Source organism: Polypterus senegalus, chromosome 10 (genome assembly GCF_016835505.1).
Source record: "Polypterus senegalus isolate Bchr_013 chromosome 10, ASM1683550v1, whole genome shotgun sequence".
Classification (NCBI taxonomy): domain Eukaryota; kingdom Metazoa; phylum Chordata; class Cladistia; order Polypteriformes; family Polypteridae; genus Polypterus; species Polypterus senegalus.
This window is the reverse complement of record NC_053163.1, coordinates 162,921,284-162,941,281: the sequence shown is the minus strand read 5'-3', so window position 1 is coordinate 162,941,281 and position 19,998 is coordinate 162,921,284. Positions and strand designations below refer to the sequence as shown.

Here is a 19,998-nt window from a genome sequence, read left to right as displayed (position 1 = left end):
GTGCCTTGCAGTGCTCTCTCCTCCGGTTCTTCCATCCAGCTGGTGTCCTGGCAGAGGCCACCCGTCACACTTCTTAGGCATAAAACAAGACTGCTCTAGTTGCTGGTAGGTGAGCAAGTGATCATAGATCTTATTGAGGATGACCTTAGCAAGGACCTTTCCTGACACCGAGAGCAGTGTTAGCCCCCTGTAGTTGCTGCAATCCAGGCAATCACTCTCCCTCTTCCAGACAGGGATGACGAGTCCCGCTTTTCAGTCAGTTGGGATGATGCCAGTCTCCCAAATGAAAGCAAAGATTGCTGGCAATGCCAGGAGGACAACCTTACCTCCAGCCTTGAGAAGTTCAACCTGCAGCCTTCCATACCCTCATCTGGTTCACCATCAGTGAGACTGGATGGTTCACAGCTAATTGAAAGATTAGCCTCAAGAACCGTGGAAATAGAGATGATCAACATCCTAGCTGGAGGATCCGCTTCAAACAGCTGCTCAAAGTAGCCAGCCCAGCAGGTCACAACTGCAGCGTCATCTGTAAGGACCGTTCCATCAGTCACCCTGACTGCGACTCTCTGAAGAACAGATTTGACGTACGTAATGCTTTGATTCCGCTGTAAGCTGGATGTGGGTCACTAGATCATAGATGGTGTGTCACTTGCTCACAGATTTCTTCAACAAACTCCTCTTTATCTGCCCTCAGAGCCCTCACAGCCATCCTTCTCAGTTCCTGGGTGCCCTGCGAGATGAAACACCTCCTTCTGGGAAGACCAGTAACACCAACACAACCCTCAGCAACCTTCAGGGTCTTGTCACAGAAGGTCTGCCCCATTATATTAGGATCAGCAGTCACACTCAAGTCTGCAAGTTCCTCAGACAAACTGCATGCAGACTCATCAGAAACATCCTGATCTAGAGGTCTGTCCAGGTCCAGTTTCATTCTCCTAGTAGGTGGTCACCTGCTGGACCTCAGCCTGGTCTTCAGTGTAGCAACAACAAGTCTGTGGTCAGAATTCACAAACTGGGCACTTCAGTAGGCCCTGCAGGAGCCTCCAGCGTCTGAACAAGAGGATGTGATTGAACTCCTTCACCACACCACCAGTATTGGAGTACGTGGGACAAATATGTGATTAAATTAGGCTTCTTTAAAAAAACAGAATTTCAATAATTAGTCACTAAAGTTTATTCAGGGACAGGTGAATATGCAGGTAAGCTTAATACATAATAACATGAGTCTGCTGGAGATCTTACCTTGTAATAAAGTGAATGTCTGTCTGAGCCAGCAGAACCATGAATGCCAAAGTGGAGCTGAAGTGTAGTTGTGGTCCTCATCCTCCTCATCTTCTAAAAACCCCGGTCTTGAAAGTATAATGGAGTAATTATTCCACTCAAGCAATGCAGGAACCGCTCCCTTCTTCAACTGACGCTGGCCTATCTCAGACCCTGGCTCGTGAAAATCCTCTCGGGTATGGGGACACCATAAAGCTCTCTCTTGGGATAGTGACGATCCATTTCGAATGGCATCCTGCATCAGAGGGATCTGACTGAAAGCTACGTATCTTCTCGATGTAAAGGTACACAACAATGTTCTGCTCCAGAGCTATCTGCATGCTGAAACTTAAACTTGTTTCCCTTTGACATTCTCGCCACTAAACAAAAATCACAACTGCAGTATGGACAACAGAAATGACTGAGCTAATGGAGAATTCACCGGAAACACGTCAGCACTACCGTGTGCATGGAGCCTATTGTGGCGCTCCAGAGGCCTGCAGTTAGGCCCTGCTCCAGAGTTGGAGCCTTTGCAGTTACCCTGGTGAAACTTGATTTTCACTTTCAGTCCCCATAAACGGGGTGGTAACGATGAATCCTCTCAGCTAAGGTCAGTCAGCTGTGCAGTATGGCCGAGGCTTGGACCCACCTCGTCTGAGATTCAGCGATCTTCAGGACAACATATTTCTCAGTGTTCATGCTGAGAAGAGGAACCCGCCATGTTGGGAATGCTCACATTTACTGCCATTAGGAAACTCATTTCACTTTCTAAACAAACAATCTTGTCTTTACTCCTCCCTCTCAGTCCCTCATCAGCTTCTCAGAGAGTTAGTTGCCACCTGCTCCCCTCAGTGCTGGACACCCTGCAGTCGTCAGCGAGTCTTTTAATAGCCTGACTTATGGTCTTCTCCTCCCATCACACCACTTCTCATTTCCATTTTATGTTCAATTACCCTGGTGTGCTCATGTCTTCAGACGATGTCCAGATCTTTCTTTCATTTTCTTCTTTCTGCCTCCACATTGCCAGTTGCCTTTCCGCTATCTCTTCATGGATGAGTGAAAGTCACCTTAGGCCCTGCCACTCCAAGTCCAGCATTGCTGAACTTTCTTTGTGTTTCTGCTCACAAACTTTCCTCTGACTGTGTCACCTGGTCACTTCAATGGAATATCAGGGACTTGGAGGTGACTTTGAGTGATTTCTACACAGGACAGACTCTGTCTCCTCAGGACAACACAGTGGAGCTTTGGATTTGGATGTTTACGGGCCAGACGGCTTCATAAAGGCTGCTCTCCGGAGGTTTCTACGTTCACTGGTCCATTCAAATTGAGGTTTCTTTAGTAAATGAACGCCTCCAACGTGAAAATCAAGCTCTCGTCCCGCTGACTCATCTCAATTAGTGTTAAGTAGGAACGACTTTGGATGGGCTGTCAAACTCGACACAGGGAGCTGCAAGTCCAGCCTTAGTGAAACGCAGAGGACAATCCGAGAGGAAAGGTTTCTGTGAACAATGCCTTGATATCTCTATTGTTTCATCGATATGTTTTTCTGAACAGGTTTTCTTCTCATTTGTGTGGGTTATAACTGTGATCTTTATTTTACTGATGTCACCTCATTGCAATTCTGGGTGCCGCAGTTTTGTGTTTCTACCTGCTGTGCTGCTGCGACCTTATGGCAAGTATGGAATCATCCACAGTGAGAGGTCTGAGCTTTGCTTTCTCAAGAGAAAGACTTTGCAAAATATTTACTTACTTGCTTTTGGAAAAAAAAAATGTAAATGTTAGCATTTTGCTTGCTTTGATGGTTTTTGGTTTTGGACAATCGTTATTAGATTTACCTGTGATGCTGTTCTCTGCCACCCCAGTCCATTTAGGCCACCTCAGCTCCCGTCCTCACACACTCATCTCACGTTGTAACTCATTCCAAGGCTGCTTGTGGAAGCCATTTTGGCCACAAAGTGGAATGTGTTTAAATTTCTGAAACTTCATCAAGTTGTCAAAACTGAAAAGACGATGGCACTTTAAAGCCCTTACCTGGCTGCCTGCTCAAATCCAGCCCAGGCCAGTCATACCTTGGTGGGATCCGTTTTGGCCTCATCACCTTTCGATGTTATCTGCTCTTTTAAATGTGGGTCACAGTTAGGTTTTCAAGGTCAAGGGGTCTGGCTGTAAGTATGGAGGTCCATGGCGCTTGTGCCATAATGAACAGCGCTGCACATCTGAGCAGGCTTTGTCCCGCTCATTTGGGGCTCTCCTTGTGTCCAGTCGTTACGTAACTGCAGCACAACCGTCAGGGCCGTCTTCTGTGTAAGTGGACACGACAGCCTGAGGCTATTGGGAAGCTTGCAAAGAGAGCAAACAATCCTATGAATGTAACAAGTGTGACGACGTTACTTATGGGAGCAGTCCAGCCAAGAGTGGACATTAGTTATCTCTTACCTTGTGCAGTATGCAGTAGTGGCCAATGAACATTTTTAATTTAATGTTTTTATGGAGAATGCAGATGAGGAACGTCCTGACACAATGAGCCGAACTAACAGCAAATAATATGAAAACAAATCACAGTTTGCTCGTGTCACGTACCCCGCATGTCAGGTGTCACGACGAGTCAGTTAAGATTCTTTTTCATGGACGTCGCCATATCGTTTGCCTTGTTAGCTGCATTTTCCATGAAACGCTTTTGGTGGGCACTACTATACACAACATGGGGTAGGTAGGTTTCGGTGGAATATCCTCTGACGTAAGTCACAGAGATTTATACGTCTAAATGAGGGACCCCCTGCCACTTGGCACACGAACAAGCAGGTTCACAAAATGAACGAGTGCTTCCAAGTGGTTTTGCCAAATTTAAATCAAACGATTGTCTATTAGCACATAAACAGACGATTTTCTAAAGCAGGTGATGTCCTTACGAAATGAATGACCTTTCTTTCCAAAGAGGAATTCTTGTCTTCCTGAGCAGTTCTCTTCCCTTACTTTGCTTATTCCCTGTTGGATTAGACTCACTTATGGATCCCAAAAATGACCATTGATCACATAGACTTTTTCTTGGGCACATCTGGCTTCACCATCTTTAGTGACACATCACACGACGAGTTTAAAAGGCCCACAATGTGACCTTTGACTGTATTGCAGGTATGCCATAAAATGAGTGGCAAAATGGAAGATGTGACAATTGTGTTCCAGGGACTGTCACATGCCTTCTTGACACATCATGGCTGCTGCAGTAACACCCCAGCCATACCTTCATGAAACCTGAAGCCTTTTTATTAATCTTTCACGCTTCCTTTGGATCAAAACGCAGGGTGGCTTTAAAGGTAATGCCCTGTGCTACTTTGTCACTTAGAGTTTATCAATGAATTCTGAAGGCTTTTTTTATCAGTTTAAATGAGTTAGACTTTTTAATATTCAGTTGTCCATCCATTCCTCTTCCTAACTCTTGTTGTCATTCAGAAGACATTTGGGTGAACTCTTCTAAAGCACCAGGCACTTAATAACTGCTGACGAGTTTTCACTTGGCTGTCTCCACACACAGAAGGACGCTTCTCCCTGGCCTGGCAGCACAAACTGACCTCCTGGTTTGCACCTCCCTTTGAGTCCCACAGCAATGACAATGTGGCCCCCTAGTGGCTTGTGGTCCACACAGCTGCCTGTCCAGCCCTGCCTTTGACTACAACTGGTAAACAAGTGGACTCGGAATGGGCCCTGGGACTTCACTAATTTTAGAGGACACTGAGTCCCTACCTGACACTAACTGTGTCTGTTCATCTGGGCTTGGGACCGGCACCAAGTTGGCTGGCTTGCCCCCATGCTGCGTAGATTCAATGTTTCTATACTACATGTGCAGTATGTGACTTTGAAAAGGTCCCTCATTGAATTGTGTGGGACGGTTTGCTAGTATTTCTGGCTTGCGTTCAAAGTCTGGTTTACTTTCTCACAGGGGTGCCTTATGCCTTACTTACTTACTGCGCACGTTTTTTGCTGTACATACTGCATGTGAGATTCCTCCAACACCTCAGAGGCGCACTGTATTTGAAAGGTAAGCTGGACTGGCCCTGGTGTGAGTTTGCCCACTAATGGACTGGAGTAAAGTCCATGGTTTGCTCCATCTGTATATCCATCTTCACAACCATATGCTAAATAAACTGGGCACAGAAAAGGGAAAGTTACACAGTACAGAAATTTTTCTTCCTTTGTTTCTAGCCATGATCTACGATACGTCCCCTACTGGACGGTTTCTTTTATATTCTGCAGGAGATCACGTTGCTGCTGTGCTCTCTTTTAAATCACTAATCATGTTCTCCTTGATGCAGACATTATTGATTTGTTGCAACAGGTGTGTTATGCATTTTCACTTCTAAGCTTCTGGCCAATAGAAACTAATTGGAAGTCTGTACATCTTTTTTACGTGAAACGCTGACCAAACTGCATAAAGTTTACAGCAAAACAAACCATCTGTTGTAAGTGAACAAGTTGTTTTGGTTTGTTTTTTTTGTTTTTTGTTTTTTTTCATTTTAACAATATGATGATCAAGGACACATTTATTTATCGCATACAAAATCTAATTTGTGCCTTTCCTCTACCAATACTGATGATGGCCGAATTTTGGAGTCCCTCTTTGCACTTCTAACACCTTACCAAATCGGCAAGGAGGCCTAGCAGGCCAACCCCGGCTCGGCTCCGGGCTCACGACACGGTGCCTTTTCCAAAATGGCTCTGTGCTAAGGGCTTTACCATTCGCAGCCCTCGCAGCTGATTTGCTGAGCTTTGTTCGCCAGCCAATCGGCGGCGGGATTCTTGCTGCGCAGCTCTGCGCAGCCTCTCCTCAGCAAGAAAACGCGCCCATATTTCCTACAGGAAGAGGCTGTTGTTCTTGTTTTCTCCGCGGCTGAGAATTGCGATTTAAACTGCTCGTGCCGAGTTTTAGCCCGAAGCTCAAAGGCCAGAATTTGAACAATTCCACCCCAGTCTGCGGCTGCGGCGCCCAATCTTTGGAAGGAGTTCGCACAGATTGGTAAGTACAACGGCGGCTGCTTCCCCCTGACGCGCCGTACTGGGACGCGCTCGGCGCTCCTCTCCATGTGTGTGCGAGTGCGTGATGTGCGTGTGCGCGCTTTCCGCTCGGCCTGAGATTAGTTAACGTTCACTCCTGCCTGGCGCACACACGCTTGCTTTTTGGGAAGTGTCGCACGACTGGAAGTGTGATATTTGAAGGCTTGTGTGGCGAACAGCAGAAAGCCATGAGGCATGTCCAGTTAAGCGCACCTAGCATGTCGTAAGTGGAAGTGCAAATACGCGCATAATTAAAGTGGAATTAAACAAGTGCACTTGACTGAAGAGTGGGCTGCTCTACGGAACGAATGGTGTGCGCCACTTTCACAGAAGTACTCGTGTCTCGTGCATAGCCTACTTTAAGGAGGTGTACGTTACTGCCACTCAGTCGCGGAAAAAGAGAAAGTTTTCGCAGCGCGCTGGCTGCTTGGTGCGACCATTAAGTACATGAAAGTCAATTTCTCGTCATTGACCCGCCGTGCTTTTGGATTCTTTCTCAGATTCGTACGGAGAATAACGTGAATTGCCCTGACAATGTGCATAAGGACCATGTCCTGCCTCAAACGGATTTGTTAAACTTGTATATCTGGAAATGGAAAAAAGGCTTCTTAGAAGTGAATTGCTGTTCCGTTAGAAAGCCGTTTGTACATAACCGTTACGTCCACGGCGTGATTTTATTAAGTAATGTTCCCAATCCCACGCTTTTTTTTCCCTCTTGTTTAACAAAGGCCATTGTTCCGTGTGTGTACCGCATCTGCACGCTGGCCGTTTTGTAGCGTCTTTTGGACCCTGATGAGTTCGACTAGCAAATCTCAGCTTGATGTAAACATTTCAAAATAAAAGTGGCAACTCAGTCCGTGCAGCCTGCGTGTGCTGCGGTGGGTGGGCAAGTATGCCATGTTTGCCAGTCCTGCGTTGAGCAGGACAAATCTAACTTGACGTGAACATGTGGAATGCTCCTCTGTCCATATCTATAAATGGCTTAATGGCAGTAATCTATACACACTGTACTTTTAGAGGAATAAGAGAAAGGCTCCATTCTGGAGTTAAAAAGAAGTGCCCAGTACTTGGGTGTTGTGCTCCCAACTCTGAACTGTACACAGCTGGGTTTCTTTACCTTTTCTTAATGTGTTCCTCTCATTGGTAGCTGTGGCTGTGTTTAACATGGCAGTTTCATCATGTCAGTCCCCGATCAGCCAGGTGTCCTTCAAAACAATGGACAATCCTGTCAGCTAAAAGTGGTGACAGATCTGTACAGATCTATCAACATCTAAATTTAATGAGATTATTATTAATAGAAGATCTGTCCATTTGGTAACAGAAGGGAAAAATATCATAGTTCTAGTTTGGCCCAAATAAACCTTGGATGTGGGTGGGCATGGGCCTCTGGGATACATTGTCAGACTGCCTGCCACTTCTGGACATCTGAGCATATCACCGTGCTGCAGTCTGTTATCGCTGCATTGTAATTTGATAATGTGATTCTGTCTGAACACAACAGCCCAACAAAGCTCACCAATCGTGTTTGCCTATTTCTCCAAAATAATGTTGAGATGTGTTTCGAAGATGGTGCTGTATCCATCACCGTCCAGTAAAAGGCTTTGTGCGATTGCCAGGAGTGCGGGTTTGGTGAAGGTGACAGTGGGACCCATGCAACAGCAGGATACTGAGCAGGAAAGCAGACAATGGGAGAAGTTTGGGAACATCCCGGCCAATTCTGCTTGTCTGCTGAAAGTAGACGTTGTTAGAGTAATAAGTAAGAGTAGTGAGCTTGAATTCGAGTTGCGAGACTGATTGTGCATCTCGTACATTAGCAGATAAATGAGTCCAGAATTAGGATGTACCCCCTACTGTAGTCATAATTACCATGGACCTTTCAAGGCCTACATCATGCAATTGTGTTGTACATTCGGGAGTAACTCCTTCAGGTGATACTGGGTACACCACGAGAGCCGTTCTTATGAAAGGTACTCCTGCACACAATCGGTTATACAATAAACCCCCGTGACATGAAAAGGTTGATGGCGGTTCTTGGACTTGTGAAGTGGCGCAGCTTTGCTGCATTGTGATGGCTTGTGCTGTACTGGAGAGCGTGGCACAGAGACTTGGGTCGCCTCTGCCACCTGAGATAGGCCAAGACGGGCGCCGCACGATGGCACACTGCTATTGCTCCTCTCAACTGCTGCCTGCTGCTCCCACTCCTGGGTTTTCTTTTTTTTTTTGTGACTTCCACAGAGAGGCCAGCAAAGGTCAGTATCACCTAAAATTCACATTCATTGAATTGGCATTAATATTCAACAGTAGGTGTTTTTATGCCAAACTTGGTTACTGATGTGAGGTGATGGCGAGTGGCTAAAAGCGCATGTGGCCGACCCCTTGATTTGAGATTTATAAAGGATGGCACATGGCATATTCAGGTCTTGCGTGTTCTGCGTTGACGCCATTGTGTGCAGTGGTGATTTTGGCATGACAACCTTGGAAAGGCCATACAGACCTGAGGAGAGAGACGTTGTGCTGATGTCTTGGATTATCAGAAGGGTTAGCGAAATCCTGAGAATTTGGCCATGAACGGAGCCCATGTAGCGGGTGTGTGTGTGTGAGAGACAGAGAGAGATGACAATGAGATGACAACGCACTTACAAGACACGCTCCTCTCTTTTACATCCAATGGTTCAGTTGCTGGCAGTCTCAGTAAGGATCCTGGCTTGGCTTTGTTCACAGGGCAGAGGAAGGTGAGGGCAGATGGTTTTGACTCTGACCCCAAATGAATGGTGACGTACATAGTTGTGTTGTGAATGTGCGGGCAGGTGACATGACACAGAAAAGATCATTGGAGTTGTATGGAAGGTTGGAATGGCAGTGGTTCATTTTTGTGCAACAGGCAAAATGGTAAACCGTGTTGTAGATAAGTAATCGACATGATTCATGATCATAACTACGGCTGCTTCAAAACGGCGAGATGTGCAGGTTCACACACCTTACATTTTGTAGCAAAAGAATCGATGAGTGGATCACTTTTAACGTCTCTGTCCTTCAAGCCGAAAGGCACAACCGGAAACTTTAGGCGGCACACCTGAGCTAATGCGTGCAGTGAGGCACTGCAAGGTTGAAAGGCCTGCCCAAGTGCCCCGGAAACAGCCTAGTGGTACCAGGCACAAAGAAAAGTTGGCATGATCCTAAAAGAATATATATTGAGCGTGTCATGGAAGACTTTGATAAAGACAACTCTGCTGAGTTTGTGGTAAATATTTTAAGAATATGTTAAGTTATTGAGGCAAGTTTAGTTCTCGTTTAATTTTTGCACAGTATTGCCATCTTCTGAAGGGTGGCAATGCCTACCAACCTTAATGCAAAGGTGCCCTGGTCATTTGTTCACATGCAGAATTTCCACACATTAACTGAATCTGTGTTGGGTAAGTTGACCAGTAGTTCCCACTTATCTAAGATTTGAGCTCATCAGAGCAATCTATTAAATACAAAGTTAGAGAAACCTGGTTCTGTTTTATCCATAACTACAGCTGCCTGTTATCCACCTATCAGTGAAAATAAGTCTTACCCTTTTAAAACTCGGCCTGCCTCTGGTAGACAATGGAGAGATTTCCAGCCCTGAGCTCTGAAGGACACCATAGCTAACTTTAAAATGGCGTATTTGAGACCACTTGGTCAGCATCAGTCACACCATGTAAGTAAGACTTGTGCCCGACAGCTCATCGTGCTTCTCCAACCTGACGACCAGAATGGTGTGGCTGGCAGTGGCAAAGGTTTCATGTAAATTGAACAGCATAATAACGGCAGCATTTCTGGCTGGGCACATATGAGAGCGCCATCTACTGTCTTTGTGCTATAAAAGCCAAACTGAAACTTTTCAGATAACTTCAAACTTGGGATGCGAATCTGAATTTCACTTCATAATTGGTTTGTGCCCTGTTTGACCGGTGAAAGGACCGTTAATTGTTTAAAAGACACCTGATATTTCTCAGAGCATTATGTGCATAAGAATTTGTTTTAATGTCCAGTGGAAAGGCGTCACAGACTGTCCCTTTACTTTATTTGCATTTCTGTTTAGGAAGAGGAGCATAATGACCTGCTTGGGAGTCCACAGTGTGCTCGGCCTGTTAACAGTCAGTGGACGTCAAGTGGACCGACGAATCAAACATCACGCACACTGCAGAAAGGTGGCTGCCTTGGACAAATGTAACACGAGTCTGTTGATCACATGAGTCCCCATGAAACCCCTGCCTTTAGCCAACTGATGTCAAGGCTGGGGATCAGATTTGTACTTGAGGGCGGCTTTGTGTTCATTTCATGCTGTGTGTAAAGTTTGTAGGTTTCTTTTTATAGCTCTCTCTGTTTTAATTGGAGCATTAAGGGAAAAACGCTTTGAGCAGCAGCAGAGATGCTACCCTTTTACATGTTTTAGTTCAACTTACTAAAGGATCTTATTTTTTTTACTTCTAGGGGAAAAATAAATCCACCGAAGTGCACAACTGGAGCCAACACAAAGCAACGTATCTCTTCCAATGAAGCCAGAGGCCACAGGTAGACAGTCTGCCAGCCCGCCCTCCATATTTAGTCCCCAGTGTTTGCATTGAAATAATATTATAATAATATTGTGTGCTTGGTAAATTGAGTGTATCATGTATATTTTAAAGGTTAAAATCTTTTCTTTCTGCTTAAGGCAGATGTGTGGGTTACATTTTAAGGATAGTTACAAAGCCGAGAGTATTGCCAGACCAAAGTGGCATCATTGCATTAAAAGTCTGTCTCAGTTTAACCTCTTGCTGTTTCAGAATGGTCAGCAGATTTGAACTTCCAAAGTTCTCTTTTGACCGTATTTGAAATTACAAATGAAAGAGCAGAAGCTACACCATTGGATAAAGCAATAATCCCTGCCCCTGTACCTTGTCTTATTAGATAGGCTGCCATTCTTTTCTTCCTGATGAGTTTCAGCTACTAACTACAAAGCCGTAGTTTGTCTGCTGCTCTTCTGAATCTTCATCAAGTGCTTTTCTCCAAACTCTGGATGTGAGCCCTTCTTACCACTGTGTGTGTGTGTGTGTGTGGTATTTGCACTGTTACTGAACCCTTGGCCATAGGACCTTTTATTTTTTGTTAGTGGGTTACATATTTAACAACAAGATCCACATAGGATTACAGTGTTACTGTACACTGTGTGCACAATTATTAGGCAAGTGAGTATTTTGACCATATCATCATTTTTAATGCATATATTCCAACTCCAAGCTGTATTAACTTGAATGCTTATTGGATTTAAGCACGTCAGGTGATGTGTATTTGTGTAATGAGGGAGGGTGTGGCCTAAGGAGATCAACACCCTATATCAAGGTGTGCAGAATTATTAGGCAGCTAGTTTTCCTCAGGCAAAATGGGCCAAAAAAGAGATTTAACTGACTCTGAAAAGTCAAAAATTGTAAAAAGTCTTTCAGAGGGATGCAGCACTTTTGGAATTGCTAAGATATTGGTGTGTGATCACAGAACCATCAAACATTTTGTTGCAAATAGTCAACAGGGTCGCAAGAAACGTGTTGAGAACAAAAGACGCAAATTAGCTGCCAAAGATTTGAGAAGAATCAAACGTGAAGCTACCAGGAACCCATTATCCTCCAGTACTTTCATATTCCAGAGCTGCAACCTACCTGGAGTGCCCAGAAGTACAAGGTGTTCAGTGCTCAAAGACATGGCCAAGGTAAGGAGGGCTGAAACCCAACCACCACTGAACAAGAAACATAAGTTGAAACGTCAAAACTGGGCCAAGAAATATCTGAAGACAGATTTTTTTCAAAGGTTTTATGGACCGATGAGATGAGAGTGACTCTTGATGGACCAGATGGATGGACCTGTGGATCAGTAATGGCACAGAGCTCCACTCCAACGTGGAGGTGGGGTACTGGTATGAGCTGGTATTTTTAAAGATGAGCTAGTTGGACCTTTTTGCATTGAAGATGAACTCAAAATCAACTCCCAAACCTACTGCCAGTTTTTCGAAGACACTTTCTTCAAACAGTGATACAGGAAAGAGACCATGATTTTTATGCAGGCCAATGCTCCATCACTTGCATCAAGTTCTCACTGCGTGGCCAGCCAGTAAAGGCCTTAAAGATGAAGGAATAATGACATGGCCCCCTTCCTCATCTGACCTAAACCCTATCGAGAACTTGTGGGCACTTCTTAAACGCTAGATTTACGGGGGAGAAAAACAATCCACCTCTCTGAAGAGTGTCTGGGAGGCTGTAGTCACTGCTCCACAAAAAGCTGATCGTCAACAGATCAAGAAACTGACAGACTCCATGAATGGAAAGGCTTATGACTGTTATTGGAAAGAAGGGTGGCTATATTGGTCATTGATTGATTGATTGATTGATTTTTTTTGAAATGTCAGAGATGTTTATTTGTAAATTTTGAGGTGTTTGTTTATTATTCTCACTATAACAGATGAAAATAAACAAGTGAGATGGGAAAATTTTCATTTTTCCTTTAGTTGCATAATAAATCTGCACACTAATAGTTGCCTAATAATTGTGCGCACATATGTATTCCCCTGATGATGTTCACACTCACATTTCCGTTGTGAAACATTCAGGTTTCAGGTTTATTAACATTTTGGATTGACTGATAGCACTGTGTTTGTTCCATATTAAAATTAATCCTCAAAAATACAACTTGCCTAATAATTGTGCACACAGTGTATGTTCCATTCATTAGCAGGGTCAGAGAAGGCCCATTGTGCCGCCTGCATTGCCAGCAGGGTGCTGCAGAATTCCATGAACATCGAGAAGAAGGATGTCCAGCACGATGGCCTTTCCTCGGGGCAAACTGTTGTGTATGAGCTCAAGGCCACCTTTGTCACCTTCGGTTCTGAGCTTATCTTCACGGTCCCCTCTGAGATATGTAGTCTTTGGCCCTTGTCCTGCTTCATGCCATGTTGATAGAAGCTTTCTCAGTGAACCAATCGACTGGCCAGACACCCATTAAGCAAAAGGGATGTCCAGGTTTGAGTGGTCTTAAGACATGGAATCCTCATTTGTCTGAAGCAAAATTCTGTCACTTTGACACTGTTTCATAATATTTAGACCTCGTTGTTAATTCCATGCTGATTATGAGATCAATTACTTTTATTTTTAAATTCCAGCAGGCACTTCAAATTATTGTGTTAACACTTTATTTAAAAAAGCCTTGATGAACATTTGTTCTGTCACTCTGCCGCAAGTTTGTGACATTACATACAGTGGCTGTTAGAATATTAGGTCGTATGTTCATATATCGTAGTGTAATTTAATCGTAAATTTTGAAAATATTTTTAAAGGAACAGAAAATTCAGATGAGGTGCAAGAGGAAGTACCTGACAAGTCTGGACAGCCACAAGAAGGAGGTACAGTTGTTTTCTGTTGGGTTTGATTTTTAAAGAGTTAAACATTTTAGCTTTAAATAAGAATGAAAAATGTGATTACCTGCATAAGTTAAATTGTAGAACAATAAAGTAATCGGGCAACAAGCAATTTGTTGGAATCCTCTTGATTGATGTAAAGGTCCCCCGGTACTACTGGGTAGACCCTCATGCATCATGTAGATTACTAAAAGCCTAAACAGTAAACTGGCTGACTAACGTCTGCACTGTTCAGGTGAAAACCTCAACAAAATCACAGAACTTTGTACCCCAGTAATGGCTGTTCTCAGGGCGTGCATTTACCCATAGACCTAAAAATGTTACAGGGTATTGCCTCCCATCACACCATCAGAGTGCTTCTCTTCTTCAGTCTCTTCCTTCCTCTAATGGGCTGACAATATGGCGGCCGCTCGCCGCCTGGTGTTTTGTTTTTTTTTTTTAAATGGAGGGAGAAGGGACTCTGGATTTGTGGCTTCTTCTGTTAAGATGCTTATTGGTGTATCTGCTGCCACAACATGTTTGGTTTAAAGGATCAATAACTTTAAATAATTCATTCACGTTTAAATATAATGATTACCAGGAGATTTTCTCATGTGGATAACAGCTCCGTCCTTTTTGCATGTATTCATTGCTGAAAATGTATCCTTATTTTCCTTACAGGAGTCAGTGATACCCAAAGCACACTTTTTCTCCTTGATTGTGTAAAACGGTACTGGAACCAATATAGCGGTAGCCATCGGAGTCAGATGTTTAACAAGATCCACCAGGACTTTGAGTCCTGTGGTTACAATGTTCCAGTCGACAAGCTTCGGAAGAAATGGAACAATTTAATTGTGACCTACAAACGTGCCAAGAACAGAATCCGGGAATCTGGACATGCCAAAATTACATGGGAACATTTTGAGGTAATTTTTTTGTGTTTGTAGCAAAGTTGACTGTGTCAGGAGAAGCTTGTTCTGTAATGTAATGACTAGTAGATAGATAGATAGATAGATATTGGTTACTAGTCTGATATTATTGTGAGTTTCTTGACCTGCCTCAGGGTGCCAAAAATATTGTGAAATGGGTGAGTGCCTACAGGAGATGCCAGGAGTTAATTATTTATGTGTGTAATTTCATTAAATGCAAGCCCCACATTTTTCTGAAAGCAATCATTGAATGCTGCATCTGACAGAACATAGTTAACCCCAAGCAACCATCACCTGTGCAGGCAGAGAATTTCCAAACACTGCACTTGCCACTGAATTTTGAATGGATAAACCAGCATTGATCCATCTATTAAGCTGCAAGGTGAGGCCTGCTTCAGGTGTAAGCGTTATCTGAGGCAAACTGCATGATCTTTGGCATCTCCCCCATTAGTTTTTTCTCCTAAATTGTTGGTGAATGGTTACGTACACCACCACATCACATCTCTGCTCACTGGGGCCTAAATATCACATTGTAGAGTGATGCCTCAATTAACATAGTAGCTTGAGTTCATTATTGAGAAACTTTGTTATCATAGATAGATGTACCATCGGAAGAAAATAAAAGGGTATTGTAACCTCACATGGGCGGGTGGTGGAGTTGGTGGTGTATTTATTGCCAACTTCACAGCCAAAAACCTCCTTTGTCTTTCCTTGGATGCCACTGCAGTGCTGCTGCCACCGCCCCGATATTCCATGGCACCATTCGTGTGGCTCCATGCGCCCTCAGTTGTTGTATCCACTGCCTGGACATCTGTTTCATGGGCTCTGCCTTACACCTCAATTGAGGTCAGAGGCAACAACATGTGCCTCACTTTCCGCAAGTCCAAGAGCCGAACTAAGCCGGGACCCTTAAAGTAATTTGCTGGTGGCCACACTTGCAGGCTAATGGATTTTAGCAGAAGAAAGGTGCCCCTCTAACTGGAGCAGGTTAGTGATCTAAACCTGGACCTCCTACCACAGGCTTCTTTTCCCCAGCGTCTTGTAGCGGTCAGGTGCTGTTAAGATTCACACCGTCAATATGGCGGTGATTTATTTATTTTTGTAGAGGAGATCCCAGGGACGCCAGCAGCCTTGGAAGGACCCGCACACACTCAAAAACGGAGACAAAATAAAGCACACTGGGAACTAATGACAATTAAGAATATAATGAAATGAAATTATATAAATTAAAACAATCATACCACCCCTGTAACCCTGTGGCAACATTACATTAAACATTAAACATCTAATCACAAACACCACATAGCAAAGTCCATGAAATACCAAACCGGATGTAATGAGAAATGGCGAGAGTAAGTCCAGTGATCTGTATGTTGAAAGGTTATGAAAAACCAGTCCTACCGGTGGGACTGCTGGGAGATGCAGTTCAAACTCATAGTACAGTAGTACTGCTACAGTCTGTTGTCCGCATTTTAGATTCTAAAGATATTGCTTTGCATTTTTGTGACATACTGGGAAATTTATAGGTTTTACTTTAATAAAAAATATTAAAATAACGATGGTATCTGTAAAATACCTAAGCAGTCAAATATACAGTATGCATGATATCAGTAACCAATGCAAGGAGGCAACACTTGATTGGACCAAATGTCCCCAGGCGCCATAGCGTGTTTTATGCTGACTTTATTCATTCTCGGTAGATCTGTGAATGGAGCTATGACTGGAAATAGAAATGGAGCATCTCGGCAGTGTGACACTTGACAATCACCCATTGGCCAATGATTTTCTGTTTTGGGGGACAGATTCATTCACAGTATCCACTAGAATATGGCGGGTAGAGCACCTGATGAAGGAAACTTCATTCAGTTCAAGCAGGAACTGTAACAGAGGAGGCAGCCTCTAGCGACTGTGAAATAACGAGTCTCAACGCACTAAAAAAAGGTTTGGGGCAGCAACCCGTTTATTGTTCCTAGCTGCAAAATGATTTAAAGTGAACAACTGATGTTGCTTAGTTGAGTTCCCAGTATGAACTGAACTTGGTTTGGCAACATGGAGGATTTATAGTCCAGAACCAGGAAGTGACATCGAATCAGGCAGGTTTTCCAGCGTTTGATCTGCAGAATTAACAGAAACAGGTTTAGAGCACCCCGCCACCCCCGGGTGATCACCTCCACTTAGTCCATTCAGGTCACTCCTAGCCGCACGTGTGTGACAAGACCTAAGAGCTGCGTTGATCTTCTGAATTGACTTGGGGTCCCAGGATGTCTCGAGCCTCATTCTTGGTGGTGATCACCTTGCATGGCTCATTCTGTTGTTACTGTTCATGCTAGTGTGTCACAATTAATGGCTGTTGTGACTAGTAGGGGGGCCTTGCAGCACAGCAAACCTCAGACACCACTACACAAACACAAGTCCCAGGTTCAAATACGTGATTTATTAACAATACTGTCTTCACAATGGCTCTTTGAAAATACACAACTCCTCTTTTCTTTCCCTTGTCCTCCACACCTGTTGGTGAGCTTTGCTCTCTTTCCTCACAACTCCGACTCGCCCGGATGTCGCAGGGTGGTTCCTTTTACCTTGGACATGGGACTCCTTCCACTGCCAGGGTATAACCCTGTGGAACTACTTCCAGGTCAATCCCAAACACCATGGAGCACAGCTGCTAGCAGTCCCCCCTGGTGGGACCCAGGGACCCCAACAGGGCTGCTCTAGGGCATTACAGCTCCCAGTATGCCCTGTGGGTATCCATCGGAGTACCTGCCTCCTGGGTTGCTGCTACTTGCAGTTCAGTGGGGCATGTAGCTTAAATAATCCTCTTGTCCTTCCTTCAAGCTGTCCTCCTGGTGGGTTAATGTTTCCTCCATCTAAACCTGCTGGAACGCCAGTGTACCCATTCTTTGAATGGCATCCAATGCCCAGATCATTGTGTAGGCAGACAGCCTCCTGCCTCTTCTCATGTCTTCTTGCCAACTGGGCCTCCTGACCAGACGCAGAAAGGGAGTCCATTCTGGTAGGGATGCCATCCATTACACAGTGCATGTCTGTGCTGGTAACTTTATTGATGTGTTGAGTGCCACAGCAAAAACAAAATTAGTCGGAGAAACTTGACGGAAGCCCAAAAGAAAGTAAAACACTTCTTAGTTAATTTAGTTAGTACATTTATAATCTGGATGAATTTAGAAATAAGAATTTTAAAGCTGAATGTCATTTTCTTTGGCAGTCACTGAACTAATATGGCTGTACTTTCTAGTTCTTACAATTTTTGCTATTTGATTAAACTTAAGTGTTGAGTAGAAGATGAAAATGAACAATTTGAATGCTGAGAGATAGCTGCCCTCAAAGGTATGAAATCCCTTCATTTTGAAAAATGTTACATTTCTTATTTGCTTTGATATTCTGAAGCGGACTGATCACCTGTTTCATTAATGAATTGTTAAATGGTTCATGCAAGAAAGTGAGCAGACCTGGTGTTTTTTAAATACGTTCTATATGCTTATGTGTGTGTATTTACAGTATGTTTGATTTCACCTCCAGGCAATGGACAGTCTGTTGTCAAAGAAAATGGGCCTCTCCCCACCTGAAGGTACCATAATCAAAAGCAGCCTTTTCCCAATCGAATCTTCCTCGGCTACTTTTCAAACTCCTGAATCTACCCATGGGTCAGTGCCATTGTCTTCAGTTTCTCTGTCAGTGGCGTCAGAAACTACTCAGCCTCCCACTTCTACTTCGTCAGTCTTCTTCATTCTTCCTCAAGCCCATGCCAAGACTGCACCGGTTATTGCCACTCCAGTTATCACCACCACTCCACCTGTAACCACACTTCCCCAGCAATTCCCTCCTAAAAAGAAGGCCAGAAAAGACTTTACTGCCGCCGCCGGAACATTCCTTCTGAACCAGGGGGATCAGGGAGAAAGACGCACAAAACTCCTGGAGACGTTAATAGAAACCAATGAACTAAGGCGTGAAACGGATTACCAGATTAAAAGGAGAAGTGAGCAAAGGGAAAGTCGACGAGAAAAACGAGAGGCGGAGATGCTCAAGACACTCAAAGAGTTGTCTGCTAAACAGGACAGGGTCATTGAACTTCTTGAACAAATTATCCAGAATAAGTAATTTTATCCCCACCCAGGACACTTACTTTTGGTGTTTTGTTCCCCCCATTATAGAAGCTTATTGTAATATAAAGCTGCTGTTTAGGATGCAAATAAAAAGTCTGATGCCAGAAAACTCTTTTGTTGTTTCTTTTCAGCTCTAGTCTGCATGGGATGTTACTTTAACAAAGATGTCAAAACTCAAAAATCATGTGAAATTAACAACAATTGTAGACTTAAGTAAATCCCTGTTATGTCCTGTGGAGGAAATTTATGGCGAGCTAAATTAAGATTCAATATGAAGCACAAACCAGATGCAGAGACTCTGAGCAGGCTGATGTGACTCAGCTGAGATGGGGGCATGAACGAATCTGCAGCCTCGGCTTCAAGGCACACACATACTGAGTGTTTGCGCACAAGTGCAATCACTTTAATATACAATATGCACTCCTGCTGCCTCCTGAAATTTAAAAGGGGCTATTGCTTACAGGGTCTCGGCTGGCCAGCCGGGCCAAGAGGTTTGTCTTGCAGCCCCTGAAGTCCCTGCACCTGCAAGTCTCGGCTTCCTTTAAGATGGCAACGTCTCCAGTTCTCCAGCCCTCTGCTGCCTCACCACTTAAAAGGACAACCCTTTTCTGTCCTCCTTTGCCCTGATGATCAGGTTGTCTTCCATTGACCATCCAGGACCCCACTGTCTTTCAACGAGGCCAGCCAGGTATTGGTTGCATGTCCTCTAGAATTCTCTGACCATTCCACTTGCTTTATCTCTTGGAGGCCCTTAGCCTTTGTGGTACAAACTAAAATGGACATATTGTCCCTAGATAGCATGACCAAGACAATATGTGCCATTTCTGCCACAATGTTTTCTTGCAAACTTTGTAATGTATTTGCTATACTATATTGTAACAAATAATAATAATAATAATTCTTTACATTTATATAACAACTTAAAGCACTTTGGTGAATGGGCAGCCACTTCAACAACCAATATGGAGCATCCACCTGAATGAGCCAATAAGCTCACCACACATTAATTATTAGATGGTGAAGGGGTGAGAGAGAGAGCCAATTAGAGACAAGGATGATTAGGGGGCCAGGATGAATAGACTGTGGTGGGCAATTTAGCCTGAACATCAGGATTCACCCAACTCCCGATGAAGGATGCCCAGGGAACTTTTATGACAACAGAGAGTCAGGACCTCGGTTTTAAAAAGGACGGTGCCATTTTTACAGCACAGTGTCCCAGTTACTACACTGGGTTCTACATTCTGACCACAGGTTA

At 44.0% G+C, this 19,998-nt stretch overlaps 1 protein-coding gene across 3 annotated transcripts; it reads left to right on the top strand.

Annotated features, from left to right (window-relative positions):
• Positions 1-6,082: 6,082 nt before the first annotated feature.
• On the top strand, positions 6,083-18,852 carry LOC120537928. 3 transcript variants are annotated; one of them, XM_039767209.1, is made up of 5 exons: positions 6,083-6,271; positions 10,768-10,848; positions 13,634-13,699; positions 14,375-14,619; positions 18,160-18,852. In XM_039767209.1, exons 2-5 carry the CDS (start codon positions 10,830-10,832, stop codon positions 18,736-18,738), a joined length of 909 nt encoding a protein of 302 aa, XP_039623143.1. In that variant the 5' UTR covers positions 6,083-6,271; positions 10,768-10,829; the 3' UTR covers positions 18,739-18,852. The 3 variants fall into 3 exon arrangements, with proteins under 3 accessions (XP_039623143.1, XP_039623144.1, XP_039623145.1); XM_039767210.1 differs by lacking the exon at positions 6,083-6,271 and adding an exon at positions 6,407-6,532; XM_039767211.1 differs by lacking the exon at positions 6,083-6,271 and adding an exon at positions 10,301-10,484.
• The last annotated feature ends 1,146 nt before the right edge of the window (positions 18,853-19,998 follow it).

What these genes read in the sequence shown, in the direction of transcription:
- LOC120537928 (XM_039767209.1), top strand. An exon ending in TGGACAGCCACAAGAAGGAG is followed by an intron (nt 13,700 to 14,374) that starts GTACAGTTGTTT and finishes TTTTCCTTACAG; the next exon opens with GAGTCAGTGATACCCAAAGC. An exon ending in TTACATGGGAACATTTTGAG is followed by an intron (nt 14,620 to 18,159) that starts GTAATTTTTTTG and finishes TTTCACCTCCAG; the next exon opens with GCAATGGACAGTCTGTTGTC.